The following is an 18,229-nucleotide window of genomic DNA, read 5'->3' as shown; positions in this document are numbered from 1 at the left end:
TAACTTTTCTCTTACTTCCCATTCCACAGAGAGCTCTAAGTTGACCATCCATTTCAAGCAAACCATATTCAAGTGGGATGATAAAGCTTAGAGATAAGAGGTTTACCCACTTGCATGATATAAGGAATGATTGTGACTTAGGAAGGGGGGTCTCCCCACACTTTGACAATGCAAGGTCCACTCCCTTGTGCTCTTCATTAAATTCCTCCACCTCTTGACAAGCATCTTCAATTTCAATTCCTTATTCACCAACTTCTTCTACACATTCCTCATTACTTAAGTCGTGTATCGGAGGTTGTACATTAGCCTCCTCAACATCAAATTCACAACACAATGAGGACAATTCAACGATCTCCGATAACACATTGGTTGGTGCGGAATTATCTTCAATAACAAGACTTGTCACTTGCTCAACTTCTTCCCATCCTTCATTACTTAACATATGCCTTGGAGGTTGTACATCCTCCTTAACATCGCTTTCTAGTCCAATGGAAGAAGGTTCAACAAGATCATCAAGGGGATTGATCAATGTAGACAAAAAATCACTAATGATGGAATCTACTTCTTGATCAATTTTCCTCAACTCTTTATCCACTTCTTTAACATCAATGGCCTCAACTTCCTCCTCTTGTTGCACTTCTTACTTCAACTCCTCTTCTCCACCTTGAAGCTCCAAATCCTCCTTCTCACTGTGCTCCTCAACTAATCCTCCACATTTAGCAATAAGGGTATCTTGGATAGTTGAGCATAATGACGCCAAATGGCTCATCACTTCGGATAAAGTAGCCATGGTTTCCCCTTGCTTTTGGCAACGAATTAGAAGTTCTTGTTGTTCTTGCATAAGGGGTTGGAGAGATTCGTCCAATGAAGGTGGTGGTGGAAGAGAGGGTTCATTATTTGAGGGAAACATATTGTAGTTGGAAGGTGGTTCATCTTGGTGAAAGTCTTGAGGTGGTGTATATGAAAATTGTGGTTCTTGGAAGTATTGGTGTTGGAAATATAGTGGTTAGTATGGTGGATAAGTATTAGGATCGTATGGAGGTGATTGGTGGTAGGGGACTTGTGAGTAAGGTTATTGAGGCCTATGTTGAGGAAAAGAATTGTATGCATGTGGTGGTTGTAGTTGACAACCACAATTAGGGTCACCACATGCATTAGATTGGTAAGCATTAGGGGTTGGATTATACCGATAAGAAATCGGAGGAGGTTGTTGCCAAGAAGGTTGTCTATAAGCTTGAGGCTCCTCCCACCTTTAATTTCCAAATCCTTGATGCATGTTGTCATTGTAGCTTCCATTCCCTACAACATAGTTAGAACCAAAAGTGGTGAGAATTCATAGTAGGGAAACAAAAACAAAAAGCACAAAAACAAAGAGATAAAATCTAACTACTAACTTAAACAAGCAAACCAACAAAAGAGCAAACTATTCACAATATTAACATATGTACAACAACCAATAACAAGCACACATTGCAACTCCCCGGCAACGGTGCCAAAAACTTGATACAAGAATTTATGATGATCTAGAATTTCTCATTGAAAATGGGATTGTTTCGTTGCAAGCATAGTCTAGACCAACAAACACTGCTCAATCAAAGTTTAATTTGTGGTTGTCACAAGTCCAACCCAACAAAAATAACCGAGAGTTTTAGTCTCGGGTCATCTTCTCAAGGAATTGCAGTGAGGTATGCATATTACTGGTTATGGTATCCAAGGGGGTTAGGTTGGTAAAAAGGGGCAAGAAAATAAATGGCAAGAAAATAAAGCAACAACTAAAGAAAACAAGTAATAAAGGGAGACATTCATGGCAAGGATTGAGAATCTAGGCTTTCTAACCTAATCATTAATTATCATACAATGATTAACAAGAATTTATCCTATTTTGTCATCTTCAACATCGGGAGAAAGTACAATATCATCTCCAACATAGGAAGAAAGTCAAATAAGACTAGTTAATCTCAATCCAGAAGTCCTAATCAACTTATTAATTGAATTAGCAAGAGATTAGAATCAATGGAAATAATATTAACTAACAACTCTATATCATCAATCTAAATTGGGTATTAATGACTCAAGATTGCCTAATTTCTCTTTCCAAGCCAAGAATGCTCAAAAAGCTACTCTAACATCCAACCAAGCATTTTGTCAAACACTAAAAAGGCATAAAAGAAAAACATCATAAATTACAAGAATAATAAATCTACAACTACCCAATGCAAGGAATCAACAATAAACAACTGAAATCAACAATAAAAGAACATTAAACATCAAATTGCATTAAAAGAAATCCAAATCCAACAAGAATTCATCAACATAAAAGAAACAAAATAAAGGAAATGACAAGTAAAACTAGAAAAGCTAGGATGAAAGAACAATAAATTGTAAGAAAAAGTAGATGAAAGTAAGAATTAACCCTAGATCTAAGATGCAATTAACCTAAAACCCTAATTCTAGAGAGAAGAGTGAGCTTCTCTCTCTGGAAAACTAACCTACATGATCCTAAGCTAATCTAATTGCTCCTCTTTTGTCCAATCTTGAATTCTGTATCAAATAGCCTTAGAAATGACTTGGACTTGGGCCTGGGTAGCTCAGAAATCGTCCCCAGCGTTTTCACTTTAATGAGGTCACTTGTTAGCTGTGACGCATACGCATGGGTCACGCGTACGCGTCGTCTGGCTTTTTCTCGTCACGCATACACGTCATATCACGCATACGCGTCGCCTTCGACGATGCACCTCTTCATGCGTATGCGTCTGTCACGCGTGCGCATCGCTCTAAGCACTCCAAATCCCTGTTTTTCCATGAATTCTCCATTTTGCATGCTTTTCTCTTCACTTGTTGCATCCAATACTTGCCTTATGAACCTGAAATCACTCAACAAACATATCAAGGCATCGAATGGAATTAAAGTGAATTAAATTTAGCTATTTAAAGGCCTAAAAAGCATGTTTTCACACTTAAGCACAAATTTAGGAAGAATTACAAAAGCATGCTATTTCATTGAATAAATGTGAGAAAAGTTGATAAAACCGACTAAATTAAGCACAAGATAAACCATAGCATACATCCAACCGAGTAATAAATCCAACGGCATGAGCAATACCTGGCCTAGTGCAAATCATAGCATACATCAAACTGCCAACTACAGATGCATATGGAATATTCTTCATTTCTGCTTTCTCTTTCTTACTTATAGGACATTGCTGCGAGCTCAACTTGAAATGACTAGCAAGTGGAGTACTAACATGTTTGGAATTACTCTTGCTAAACCTCTCTAAAACCTTCTCAATATACTTCTACTGCGACAATCATAATTTTCCATTCTTCCTGTCACGAGTGATACTCATGCCAAGGATTTTCTTTGCAGGACCTAAATTCTTCATAGCAAAGGATCTGTTCAAGCCTTTCTTAAGACTTTCAATCTTTTTAGTGTCATGACCAACAATCAACATGTCATCAACATAAAGTAAGAGAATTATAAAATCACCATCAGAGAATTTCTTAACATACATACAATGATCTGAAGAGGTCTTACTATATCCATGTCCTTCCTTGAAGGAATCAAACTTCGTGTACCACTGCCTTGGCGCTTGCTTCAACCCATATAAGCTCTTTTTCAACTTGCATACAAGGTGCTCCTTTCCTTTAACCTCGAAACCCTCTGGTTGCTTGATGAGCGGATAATTTATACCCTTTTGGCATTGTTTTTACATAGTTTTTAGTAAGATTTGGTTACTTTTTATTATATTTTTATTAATTTTTATTCAAAAATCATATTTCTGGACTTTACTATGAGTTTGTGTATTTTTCTATAATTTCAGGTATTTTTTGGCTGAAATTGAGGGACCTGAGCAAAAATCTGATTCAGAGGCTGAAAAAGGACTGCAGATGCTGTTGGATTCTGACCATCCTGCACTCGAAATGGATTTTCTCGCGCTACAGAAGTCCAATTGGCGCGCTCTCAATTGCGTTCGAAAGTAGACATCCTGGGCTTTCCAGCAATATATAATAGTTTATACTTTGCTCGAGATTTGATGGCCCAAACTAGCGTCCAAAGTCAGCCTAAAACTTTCTAGCGTTTTACGCCACTACAAAATTTATATATATTTGTGGGTGTTTTTTAGTGAGAGTTTTTAAAACCTCCCTAATATATTTTATCTATGACATTTTTGATAAACTCTCACAAAATAACTAACAATAAAACCCATTGTTATCACTTAAATTATCATATAATTAAAACTCTTTTCAAAATCCAAAAAAAAACTTGTAGAGAAGAGAAAGAACAGAGCATGAGAGCTCACTGAAACCCTAAGATTGCGATAGCCATCACCACCGCCATCTCCACCGCTGTCGCCGCCTCCTCCGCCATTGCTGCCGTCGTCACTACTAAAGTTCATCTCCTTTATGTTGTTGCCACTGAGATCGAGCCAAGACGCCTCCTTTATCAACGCGTTTCTAGATCTTGAGAAAGCACCTCTTCTGTCAACTCTCCTCCGCAAATGACTCTCGTGTTCTCCATCGGCATTCTCTCGCTTCTGCATGCTCTTCTTCGTTCCACTCATTCTCAATTTTCGGTTCTCTTTCTCTTTTTCCTTTTTATTCATTTCTTTATTTTTCATTTTCAGATTCTGAATGCTTTGCTATATGATATAACATTCAATGAGTTTTATTATCTCTTAATTGATGAACATTGTTTCAAATTCGCAAGCACTCCAAGTGTTTGATGAATTGTTTATTCTCTTAATCATTGTATTAATTCTTGTTCGGTGAACCGATACTGTGTCTTATTTGCTCACTGTAAATTAAATATGATCATATCATAATTAGACTCTCCTGATAATAGCATTTCCCCTATTTCGTGTCATACTGCAAGTGGCAGCAACTATACTATATATTTGGCCACTATATATTTACGAGCAATGAATTTAGTAGTTCATTGTAATGAATTTTTTGTTTGATCTATTCAAGTTCAATTCCCTGAGTATATTGTGATCTTTTCAGGTTCTTGTAGTGTTATAGTATATATAGGAAGTTTTGTTTGTTATTCTTGTTTATAGTTTTGATTTAGTAGATTGAATATTACAACTTAAGAACTTTTCTCTACAACATTGTTGGACAGATACTGATATTACTAGAAAGCATAGGTGGATCAGTGCTAACAATGAAATCACATATTTTGGTTCATCTTTTGAGGTGAGTATTCTTGTTTTCAATGTTATCATTGACACTAATTTCTCTGCTTTGGAAGATTTCAAGCTCTCTAATTGTCAATGTTAAGTACTATTATGTCATATAAACAATCATTTCATTCCTTTCTTCCTGTTAGTTCAATTTTCAGTTTGCTAATGGGTGGCATTCTCAATTTTTTGCCAGAATTATAATAAGTTATATAACATCTGAAAGATTACCCCTAAGAGAGTCATCATTGCTTCTAAGATATAAAATGTCCTATCTTGGTTTCTTTCTTTAGAGAAGAGGGAAAGATATCACGCAAGCTTGTTGAGTGTATTAATACATATTATATTGTTTCAGTATTGTATAGAGACTGTGAAGTCCAATTCAAAAATAGAAGAGAGTAGTTATGCAACAGGGCCTTCCTCGCCCTCTCCACCTCTTTGCCGTTAGAGCAAGTGATTCCCACAACGGTAACCATGCAGGTCTACTCCACAAGCTTGGCCTCTCCGACGCAGAATGCGAAGCCGCCGTTGTTGCCAGTAACGTCCCGGAGGCACCTCCGATTCCCCCTAAACCAACTTCTCTGGTTGGAACTCCTGTCGTCCCTTCACTTGTGAGTCTCCGATTCAATTTTTGAATAGGAACCAAATGTGTTGACTTTAGCCTTGCGCATTCTTGCTGATGATTTAGAAAAACTTGTTGAGTTAAGCAATTGATTTGATTTGATTTTGTATCAGCCACTTAACAGGCGTCCTCGACACAACCGGAGGATGCCGGCACTGAGGGAAGCTTTTCAGGAGACAACAATATCGCCTGTGAATTTCGTGTATCCAATTTTCATTCATGAAGGTTGGTCTTGTTTTTACTTGTTTTATGCATTGTTCATGTGTAGTGGAGGTAGTGTAATATGCTATGCTGGATCTGTTTTGATTCGTAGCAATTGAACTTGCAGGTGAGGAGGACACTCCAACTGGGGCTATGCCGGGATGCTACAGGCTTGAATGGAGGCATGGACTTGTGCAAGAGGTTGTTATTTACTCTTGTTTCTGTATCTCCTACTAAAAGTGCTCTAATAATCCTCCTTAGCATTACACTTGATTAATTCCCTTTTTATGGATTGGCTTTAATGTTTTCTAGCATTATTCATTTATTTGAGTTACTTATCAGAACTTTGAAGCTGTTTAAATATGTTCAAGACGTTTAGATAGATTTAATTGTTTCTTTAAATATCTAGGCTGGAAGGAACTTGGCTAGTTTTGTTTGGGTATTCTATTCCTGTCCTGAATTTTATCATGTTATTTTATAGTGTTAATAGTGTGGTGCTTTTTCCTAAAATTCCAGATGCCTTGAAGGTTCTATTCTGTTACTTACATACTGTAGATTTTCTGTAGTGTGATTTCAGTCCTGTATGACAGATTTTTTCCTTATAGTCTTCCACAGGGAATGAAGCATTTTTTCCTTATAGTCTTCCACAGGGAATGAAGCATACAATGATAATGGTTTAGTGCCTCGGTCAATACGTTTGCTCAAGGATAAGTTTCCAGACCTTGTAAGTGAACATAATTTGAGGTTAATATTTTCTGGTGCTAACATGTGAGTTCAAACAAGAACTAACTATGTATTGCATTACACTATGATATACATAATAAAGAACTATCTTCTAATGAGCGTTGAAGTCATACAAATTATTGTTAGCATTACTTATAGGTCAGAGGCTGCTGTCCATTTGGTACATTGCGCCAGGCTTGGCGGTGTACAAATTTCTAAGATTAAAATTGACTTTATGGTCCTAAGAGACCCACAGTACCACGTATTTGCACTTTTAGGTATTAAAATTGACTTTATTGCTCACATGAATTCACACAAGAACGCTAAAAAATACAGGTATACTAATACTACAATACAATACTATTAGATAAGAACATGTATATAGTGAATAAAAAAATGATATGTCTCTTTGTGTGTATTTTAATTTGCAGGATATGTATGACAATCTTAGCCAAAAAATTGAAGATGTGATGACCGCAAAGGCAATTCCATTCCCACTTGATGGAGAATATACTTCTTTCCTAAACACTGGCTGAGGAAATCATCCAAGCATAGTTAAGCTATATATAAACATGCTATATTATTAGTTAACCTATTATCTAATTATCGCTCACATATATAATTATTCATGTGTATCTTTAATTTTTCATCAAGCTGAAATTATTGATAGAAACCTTGATTCTTATGGATCAGATATGGTTGGAGAAGAGAAATGTCACGTATATAATTAACATGTGTTGTTAATTATTGCTATGAATTGGTGGTGTAGTGGACATGCTACAATCTTGCAAAGCTCAAATGTTGCTTGGGAATATAGGGTCAGTGGTCTTTTCTGGTATGCTAGTGGAGCAATAATTCAGGCATGAATCTTATATTACATTAAATATCTTCTCTGCATGCTGCTGTTTTTTTATTTTCTTCTTTTTCAAATTTCAATCCTCCTAAATTTTGGAATTTAGAAAGTGAAGTAAGCCTGAGATTTGATATGATGCATTGAACATGAACAGGGATTGTTGTTTGGAGTAATAGCTATAGAGATTAAAAGAAAGGCTCCTCATTGTAATAGAAATTCCTAAATACTTCTGTTTTAGCTTTAACAGCTACTGGAACAGCTAGTGTAAGCATTAGGACTTGTTAACTACATTGTTAGTTTGTCATTATTTCTAGATGATAATGATATTATTGCAAATACATTTATCTAATTATGTTCATTGTTCAGGAGTTTGGACATAAGTTTGTATTTTATCATGTTATTTTTAATATTTTCTAGTTGTAATTAATGTGATTGATATTTTTAATATTTTATAGTTGTAATTAATGTGATTGGAAAATAGTGGTACAATGCTATATTTTGTTTTAATGTATTTCTTTTATTTTAATTTTCTTCTACATTTTTAATGTCTTGTTTAAATATTTCTTTTTAATAATAAATGATTAGTAGTGTAATAACAGTGTAGATTAATTTTTAAAAATTATATTGACAGGTTTTAAACCTCCATAGAATAGCTATTATTTTTAAAATGAAAAGTCTTTTTGTGGGGGTTTTAAACCGCCACAAACATTGACCAAAAACTGCCACAAAAGACCAATATAAAACCCCCACTAAACACAAACAAAACCTCCACTGAATAGATTGTGGAGGTTTTTAAAAACCCCCACAAAAGACCTCGTGGCACCTCAAATTTTGGGGGTTTTAGAAACCTCCACAAACCATTTGGTGGGGGTTATAAACCTCCACAAATAAGAGAAAAACTGCCACAAATGAATAAAAATCTTGTAGTGCGCCAGAACTGGCACCTTTTTCAGCGTTAAACGCCCATTCTGGCACTCAGGGTGGCGTTTAACGCCAACTTTGGGCATATGAACGTGAAAACTTGAAAGCTCAGCCCAGGAACGCACCAAGTGGGTCCCGGAAGTGGATTTCTGCACTATCTGCACTTAGTTACTTATTTTCTGTAAACCTAAGTTACTAGTCTAGTATAAAAACTACTTTTAAGGATTCATTTTGTACCTCAGGACATTTTACACTTCATATTGTATCTTCTACGGCATGAGTCTTTAAACCCCATAGGTGGGGGTGAGGAGCTCTGCTGTGTTTCAATGGATTAATGCAATTACTACTATTTTCTATTCAATCACGCTTGGTTCTATTATAAGATTTTCACTCGTACTTCAATATGGAGAATATGATGATCCGTGACACTCATCATTATCCTCAACCCTATGAACGCGTGCCTGACAACCACTCCGTTCTATCTGAGCTCAACATAGTCATTGGGCGACAGCTTGAGTGCGTATCTCTTGGGTTTCTGATCCACGGACCGTGTCCGGAGGTTAGAACCTTCGTGGTATAGGGTAGAACTAATTGGCGGCATTCCTGGGATCCGGAAAGTCTAAACCTTGTCTGTGATATTCTGAGTTGGATCTGGGAAGGGATGACTATGACGAGCTTCAAACCTGCAAATGTTAGGTACAGTGACAGTGTGCAAAAGGACAAGGGTCCTATTTCGACGCTAGCGGGAACCGACAGATGATTAGCCGTGCGGTGACAGCGCATATGGATTTGTTTTCAACCGAGAGGATCATACAGCTTTCCATTGAAGGAAGCCATGCGTGTTTGGAGAAGAAGACAGTAGGAAAGCAGAGATTCAAACGACAGAGCATCTCCGGAACCTCAGCCTGTTTCTCATTACTGAATCACAAGTACCATTTATTTCATGTTATTTACTTTTCATAAACAAAAATCATTTTTATCATTAATCTCCTGACTAAGATTTACAAAATAACCATAGCTTGCTTCAAGCCGACAATCTCCGTGGGATCGACCCTTACTCACGTAAGGTATTACTTGGACGACCCAGTGCACTTGCTGGTTAGTTGTGCGGAGTTGTGAAAAGTGTAATCACAATTTCGTGCACCAAGTTTTTGGCGTCGTTGCCGGGGATTGTTCGAGTTTGGACAACTGACTGTTTATTTTGTTGCTTAGATTAGGAAAAAAATTATCTTTTTGGTTTAGAGTCACTAACATTGTGTCTTCTATTTTGGTTTTTGGTTAAAATTTTAAAATTCTTATTTTATTTTTCTAAACTATTTTCGAAAATTTTTAAAAACCAATAACTTCATAATTTAGTCTTCTGTTTGAGTTTAGTTTCATATTTTAAGTTTGGTGTCAATTGCATGATTTTATTTTTCTTTCAATTTTCGAATTATATGTTCTTAGTTCTTTATTGATCTTCAAATTATTCTTGATAATTTTTCTTATTTGATCTTTAAAATTTCTTGTTTGGTGATTGTTGCTATTTATCATATACATTTTCGAATTATTAGTGTCCAAAATATAAAAATTTTTAAGTTTGGTGTCTTTTGTGTTTCTATTTTCTTAAAAATATTTAAAATTTGTTCTTGGTGTTCATCCTGATCTTCAAAGTGTTCTTGGTGTTCATCTTGACATTCAAAGTTTTCTTGTTTGTTTTCTCTGTTTTGATCTAAAAAAATTCTAAGTTTGGTGTCATTCTATTGTTTTTCTCTTTCCTCATTAAATTCAAAAATATATTTTCTCTTATTTAATTGAATTTTCAAAAATTTCATTTAAAAAATTCAGATTTTTATTTTAAAATTTTTATTTTATCTCATCTTAGTTTTAAAATTTCAAAATTCAAAATCTTTTTCAAAAATCATATCCAATGTTTTTCAAATTTTTTCTACTAATTGATTACTTTAATTTTTGAATTTCTTTTTCTTTTTCTTTTAGTTTTCGAAACTTATATTTTATTTTCCAATTATTTTATTTTATCTTATTTTTTTATTTATTCGGCTATTTTTAATTAAATAAAATAAAATAAAAATATATTTTAATTGCAATTCACATCAATTCTCTTTTCTCCATCATGGACCTAAGTGAAAATGAACAGTCTAGAAGGACTCTGGGATCATATGCTAACCCCATTACTGCTGCATACGGGAGTAGTATCTGTATACCCCCCATCAGAGCAAGCAGTTTTGAGCTGAATCCTCAGCTTATTATCATGGTGCAGCAAAATTGTCAGTATTCTAGTCTTTCACAGGAAGAACTTACTGAGTTTCTGGCACAATTTTTACAAATTACTGACACAGTACGTGATAAAGAGGTGGATCAGGATGTCTACAGATTATTACTATTTTCATTTGCTGTAAAAGATCAAGCTAAGAGGTGGTTAAATAACCAACCGACAGCAAGCATAAGAACATGGAAACAGTTATCATACAAATTCCTGAATCAATATTACCCTCCAAAAAGGATGACACAGCTAAGGCTGGACATCCAAGGCTTTAAACAAGAGGATGGTGAATCCCTTTATAATGCCTGGGAGAGGTACAGAGGGATGCTAAGGAAATGCCCCTCTGAAATATTTTCAGAGTGAGTGCAGTTAGACATCTTTTACTATGGGCTTACAGAAAAAGCTCAAATATCTCTAAATCACTCAGCTGGTGGATCTATACATATGAGAGAGACAGTTGAAAAGGCTCAAGAGCTCATTGATACAGTTGCTAGAAATCAACATCTGTACTTGAGTAGTAAGTCCTCCCTGAAAGAAGAGGCTAAAGCAGTATCCACTGAACTTAGTCCTCAAGAACAAGTTGCTGAACTGAATCAGCAATTGCTTATTATAACAAAACAGTTCGCAGAATTCAAAGAGATGCTCCAAGACACTAAAAATGCCAACTAAAAAATGGAAGCACAATTGGATCAGACAAGACATCAGCTAACTAAAAAGATAACAGAAGAATGCCAAGCTGTTCAATTAAGGAGTGGAAAAACACTGAATGTATCAATCCAAGGTAGCAGGAAGCCAAGAAAGGAACAGCTAATAAAGGATAATCCTTCTGAGGACAGTAAGAGCCTAGAGAGGAATAATTCTGGCGTTCAAACGCCCGAAAAGGGTGAAAAGGTGGCATTAAACGCCCAAGGGACAGCCAATTCTGGCGTCCAGACGCCAGAAAAGGGTGGCAATCTGGCATTAAACGCCCATGCAGCCCCCAATTCTGGCGTTCAAACGCCACAAAGGGGTCAGACACTTGCAAGTGCTGATAACAACTCGCTTAAGCAGGCTTCTCCAACCACTTCTGTAGGAAATAAACCTGCAGCAACCAAGGTTGAAGAATATAAAGCCAAGATGCCTTATCCTCAGAAACTCCGCCAAGCAGAACATGATAAACAATTTTCCCGCTTTGTAGACTACCTCAGGACTCTTGAAATAAAGATTCCATTTGCAGAGGCACTTGAGCAAATACCCTCTTATGCTAAGTTCATGAAAGATATCTTAAGTCATAAGAAGGATTGGAGAGAAACTAAAAAAGTTTTCCTCACTGAAGAATGCAGTGCAGTCATTCTGAAAAGCTTACCAGAGAAGCTTAAAGATCTCGGAAGCTATATGATACCATGCACATTAGAGGATGATTGTACCAAGACAGCTCTATGTGATCTTGGGACAAGTATCAACATAATACCTGCATCCACTATCAAAAAGCTTGGTTTGACTGATGAAGTTAAACCAACCCGGATATGCCTCCAACTTGCTGATGGCTGCATAAAAATCCCATCAGGCGTAATTGAGGACATGATTGTTAAGGTTGGGCCATTTGCCTTCCCTACTGACTTTGTTGTACTGGAAATGGAGGAGCACAAGAGTGCAACTCTCATTCTAGGAAGACCTTTCCTAGCAACTGGACAAACCCTCATTGACGTCCAAAAAGGGGAGATAACCCTGAGAGTCAATGAGGATGCGTTTAAGTTGAATGTTGTCAAAGCTATGCAGCATCTAGACACATCAAAAGACTGCCTGAGCGTTGATATTATTGACTCCCTGGTGGAAGAGGTCAATATGACTGAGAGTCTCGAATCAGAGCTAGAGCACATTTTTAAAGATGTTCAGCCTGATATGAAGGAACCAGAGAAAACAGAACAACCTCTGAAGACTCCTCAGGAAGAGGAGATGCCTCCTAAACCCAAACTCAAACCACTACCACCATCCCTGAAATATGCATTTCTGGGAGAAGATGACACTTTTCCCGTGATCATAAGCTCTGCTTTAGAGCAAGGGAAGAGGAAGCTCTACTTCAGGTGCTAAGGACACACAAGACAGCTCTTGGGTGGTCCATAAATAATCTTAAGGGCATTAGTCCAGCCAGATACATGCACAAGATCCTATTGGAGGATAATGCTAAGCCAGTGGTTCAACCACAGAGGCGGCTGAATCCAGCCATGAAGGAGGTGGTGCAAAAAGAGGTTACTAAGTTACTAGAGGCTGGGATTATTTATCCTATTTCTGATAGCCCCTGTGTGAGCCCTGTCCAAGTTGTCCCCAAGAAGGGAGGCATGACAGTAGTTCATAATGAAAAAAATGAACTGGTTCCTACAAGAACAGTTACAGGATGGCGTATGTATATTGACTATAGAAGACTCAATACAGCCACCAGAAAGGATCATTTTCCTTTACCATTCATAGACTAGATGCTAGAGAGACTAGCAGGTCATGAATACTACTACTTTTTGGATGGCTATTCAGGTTACAACCAAATTGCAGTAGATCCTCAGGACCAAGAGAAAATAGCATTCACATGTCCTTCTGGAGTATTTGCCTACAGAAGGATGCCATTTGGTTTGTGCAATGCACCTGCAACCTTTTAGAGGTGCATGCTCTCTATTTTCTCTGATATGGTAGAGAAATTTCTGGAAGTCTTCATGGATGACTTCTCAGTATTTGGAGACTCATTCAGCTCCTATCTTGATCATCTAGCACTTGTTCTGAAAAGGTGCCAAGAGACTAACCTGGTTTTAAACTGGGAGAAATGTTACTTTATGGTGATTGAAGGAATTATCCTTGGGCACAAAATTTCAAACAAGGGAATAGAGGTGGATCAAGCTAAAGTAGAGGTAATTAAAAAATTACCACCATCTACCAATGTTAAGGCAATCAGAAGCTTTCTGGGACATGCAGGATTCTATCGGAGGTTTATAAAGGATTTTTCAAAAATTGCAAAACCTCTGAGCAATCTGCTAGCTGCTGACACGCCGTTTGTCTTTGACACAGAGTGTCTGCAGGCGTTTGAGACTCTAAAAGCTAAGCTGGTCACAGCACCAGTCATTTCTACACCAGACTGGACATTACCATTCGAACTAATGTGTGATGCCAGTGACCATGCCATTGGTGCAGTATTGGGACAGAGGCATAACAAGCTTTTGCACGTCATTTACTATGCTAGCCGTGTTTTGAATAATGCACAGAAGAATTACACAACCACAGAAAAGGAGTTGCTTGCAGTGGTTTATGCCATTGACAAGTTCAGATCTTATTTAGTGGGATCAAAAGTGATTGTGTACACTAACCAGGCTGCACTAAAATATCTCCTCACAAAGCAGGATTCAAAACGTAGACTCATAAGATGGGTTTTGCTTCTGCAAGAGTTTGATATAGAAATAAGAGACAGAAAGGGGACTGAGAACCAAGTAGCTGATCACCTGTCCCGGATAGAACCAATAGCAGAGGCGTCCTCTCCTCCTACTGAGATCTCTGAAACCTTCCCGGATGAGCAACTCTTTGCCATTCAGGAAGTACCTTGGTTTGCAGACATTGTAAACTATAAAGCTGTGAGACTCATACCCAAAGAGTACAGTAAGCACAAACATTATCTTGCAGGCAATGTTGAGCAAGAATACTCAAAACTGAGACTGAATTAAACGCTCAGTAAAAGTCGAGCTAAAGACAGTAAAGAAGCGCTTATTGGGAGGCAACCCAATTTTATTTATCCGTGATAATTAATTTTTCATTTCATTCTCCATTGTTAGTTTATGTTTTTTTTTAGGTTGATTATCATGTGGAGTCACAAAAACAGTTGCAGAATTAAAGTGGAATAAAAAATAGCATTAAAAATAGCACACCCTGGAGGACAGGCTTACTGGCATTTAAACGCCAGTAAGGATAGCAAAATGGGCGTTTAACGCCCATGCAGGCAGCATTCTGGGCATTTAACGCCAGAAATGGTAGCTTTCTGGGCGTTCAGAAAAACACCCAGTAAAGAAGGATTCCTGGCGTTTAACGCCAGCCAGGGTATCTGGCTGGCGTTAAACGCCCAAATAGGCAGACAAGTGGGCGTTAAACGCTAGAATAGATAGCATTCTGGAAGTTTAACGCCAGGATGACACAAGGGAGGTAATTTTGTTTCCAATTCAATTTTTTTTTCAATTTTTCATGTTTTAATTCATAATTTCTTGCATCAAACATGTTTTAAACCTTCATCTTTCAATTTCTATTTTCAAAAAATTAATAATCTTTCCAATTCTTTTTTTTAATTCTGTTTTTAATTCTTTTCGATTCATTCCAAAACATTTTCAAAACTTACATATCTTTTCAAATTCTTTTCAAATCTTCTTAATTTTTCTTGTATACAGTAATAAGTTTTCAAAATTAATTGCATCATTCTTCTTCTACTCCCTTCTATCATATTTTGCTCGAGGACGAGCAAAGCTTTTAAGTTTGGTGTGGAAAAGCTCAGTTTTTTGCTTTCCATAACCACTAATGGAACCTAAGGCCGGAGAAACCTCTAGGAAGAGGAAAGGGAAGGCCGTTACTTCCAACTCCGAGTCATGAGAGATGGAGAGATTTATCTCAAAAGCCCATCACTAGAAAGAGGATGGAGCAAACAAGAGAGCCCACTCATGGACCTCAACAAGAGCACTCCATTATCCTCCATAAAATCAGAGAGGACCAAAAGGTCATGAAAGAGGAGCAACAAAGGCAAGGAAGAGATATTGAGAAGCTAAAGCACTCCATGGGATCTTCAAGAAGAAGAACTAGCCGCCATCACTAAGGTGGACCCGTTCTTTAATTTCCTTGTTCTTATTTTTCTGTTTTTCGAATTCTATGCTTTATGTTTTGTCTATGTTTGTGTCTTTATTACATGATCATTAGTGTCTAGTGTCTATGTCTTAAAGCTATGAATTTCCTATGAATCCTTCACCTTTCTTAAATGAAAAATGTTTTTAATTGCAAAAGAACAAGAAGTGCATGAATTTCGAATTCTATCTTGAAATTAGTTTAATTATTTTGATGTGGTGGCAATACTTTTTATTTTCTAGATGAATGCTTGAAGAGTGTATATTTTTGAATTTGTTGTTTATGAATGTTAAAATTGTTGGCTCTTGAAAGAATAATGAAAAAGGAGAAATGTTATTCGATAATCTGAAAAATCATAAAATTGATTCTTGAAGCAAGAAAAAGCAGTGAAAAGCTTGCAAAAAAAAAGAAGAAAGAAAAAGAAAAAGCAAGCAGAAAAAGCCAATAACCCTTTAAATCAAAAGGCAAGGGTAAAAAAGATCCAAGGCTTTGAGCATTAATGGATAGGAGGGCCCAAAGGAATAAAATCCTGGCCTAAGCGGCTGAATCAAGCTGTCCCTAACTATGTGCTTGTGGCATGAAGGTCCAAGTGAAAAGCTTGAGACTGAGTGGTTAAAGTCGTGGTCCAAAACAAAAAAAGTGTGCTTAAGAGCTCTGGGCACCTCTAACTGGGAACTCTAGTAAAGCTGAGTCACAATCTAAAAAGGTTCACCCAATTATGTGTCTGTGGTATTTATGTATCCGGTGGTAATACTGGAAAACAAATTGCTTAGGGTCACGGCCAAGACTCATAAAGTAACTGTATTCAAGAATCAAAAATACTGAACTAAGAGAATCAATAACACTATTTGAATTCTGAGTTCCTATAGATGCCAATCATTCGGAACTTTAAAGGATAAAGTGAGATGCCAAAACTGTTCAGAAGCAAAAAAGCCATAAATCCCGCTCATCTAATTGGAACTGAGCTTCATTGATAATTTTGGAATTTACTGTATATTCTCTTCTTTTTATCCTATTTTATTTTTAGTTGCTTTGGGACAAGCAACAATTTAAGTTTGGTGTTGTGATGAGCGGATAATTTATACCCTTTTTGGCATTGTTTTTACATAGTTTTTAGTAAGATTTAGTTACTTTTATTATATTTTTATTAGTTTTTATTCAAAAATAACATTTCTAGAGTTTACTATAATTTTGTGAGTTTTTCTATAATTTCAGGTATTTTCTGGCTAAAATTGAGGGACCTGAGCAAAAATCTGATTCAGAGGCTGAAAAAGGACTACAGATGCTGTTGGATTCTGACCCTCCTGCACTCGAAATGGATTTTCTCGAGCTACAGAAATTCAATTGGCGCGCTCTCAATTGCCTTGGAAATTAGACATCTTGGGCTTTCCAGCAATATATAATAGTTTATACTTTTCCCGATATTTGATGGCCCAAACTAGCGTCCAAAGTCAGCCTAAAACTTTCTGGCGTAAAACGCCAGAACTGGCACCTTTTTCGGCGTTAAACGCCCATTCTGGCACTCAGGGTGGTGTTTAATGCCAACTTTGGGCATATGAACGTGAAAGCTTGAAAGCTCAGCCCAGGAACGCGCCAAGTGGGTCCCAGAAGTAGATTTCTGCACTATCTGCACTTAGTTACTCATTTTCTGTAAACCTAAGTTACTAGTCTAGTATAAAAACTACTTTTAAGGATTCATTTTGTACCTCAGGACATTTTACACTTCATATTGTATCTTCTACGACATGAGTCTGTAAACCCCATAAGTGGGGGTGAGGAGCTCTGCTGTGTTTCAATGGATTAATGCAATTACTACTGTTTTCTATTCAATCACGCTTGATTCTATTCTAAGATATTCACTCGTACTTCAATATGGAGAATATGATGATCTGTGACACTCATCATTATCCTCAACCCTATGAACGCGTGCCTGACAACCACTCCATTCTATCTGAGCTCAACGTAGTCATTGGGTGACAACTTGAGTACGTATCTCTTGGGTTTCTGATCCACGGACTGAGTCTGGAGGTTAGAACCATCGTGGTATAGGCTAGAACTAATTGGCAGCATTCCTGGGATCCAGAAAGTCTAAACCTTTTCTGTGGTATTCCGAGTTGGATCTGGGAAGGGATGACTGTGACGAGCTTCAAACCTGCGAATGTTGGGCGCAGTGACAGTGTGCAAAAGGACAAGGGTCCTATTCCGACGCTAGCGGGAACCGACAGATGATTAGCCGTGCGATGACAGTGCATATGGATTTGTTTTCATCCGAGAGGATCATACACTTGCCATTGAAGGAAGCCATGCGTGTTTGGAGAAGAAGACAGTAGGAAAGCAGATATTCAGACGACAGAGCATCTCTAAAACCTCAGCCTGTTTCTCATTACTGAATCACAAGTACCATTAATTTCATGTTATTTACTTTTAATAAACAAAAATCATTTTTATCATTAATCTCCTGACTAAGATTTACAAAATAACCATAGCTTGCTTCAAGCCGACAATCTCTGTGGGATCGACCCTTACTCACGTAAGGTATTACTTGGACGACCCAGTGCACTTGCTAGTTAGTTGTGCGGAGTTGTGAAAAGTGTAATCACAATTTCGTGCACCATTGCTCCATATAAATTTTT

General features: G+C 37.1%; 1 protein-coding gene across 1 annotated transcript; it reads left to right on the top strand.

Moving 5' to 3' along the window:
• Positions 1 to 5,581: 5,581 nt before the first annotated feature.
• Positions 5,582 to 6,751, top strand: LOC148571606 (delta-aminolevulinic acid dehydratase 1, chloroplastic-like). Its single transcript, XM_088507921.1, has 4 exons — positions 5,582 to 5,788; positions 5,913 to 6,024; positions 6,128 to 6,201; positions 6,606 to 6,751. The coding sequence occupies exons 1-4, from the start codon at positions 5,582 to 5,584 to the stop codon at positions 6,678 to 6,680; spliced, it is 468 nt and encodes a 155-aa protein (XP_088364047.1). The 3' UTR covers positions 6,681 to 6,751.
• Positions 6,752 to 18,229: the final 11,478 nt, after the last annotated feature.

The sequence above is a fragment of the Arachis ipaensis genome, chromosome B3, assembly GCF_059453495.1.
Source record: "Arachis ipaensis isolate K30076 ecotype BB chromosome B3, ASM5945349v1, whole genome shotgun sequence".
NCBI lineage: Eukaryota > Viridiplantae > Streptophyta > Magnoliopsida > Fabales > Fabaceae > Arachis > Arachis ipaensis.
This window is presented reverse-complemented; position numbering and strand designations above follow the sequence as displayed.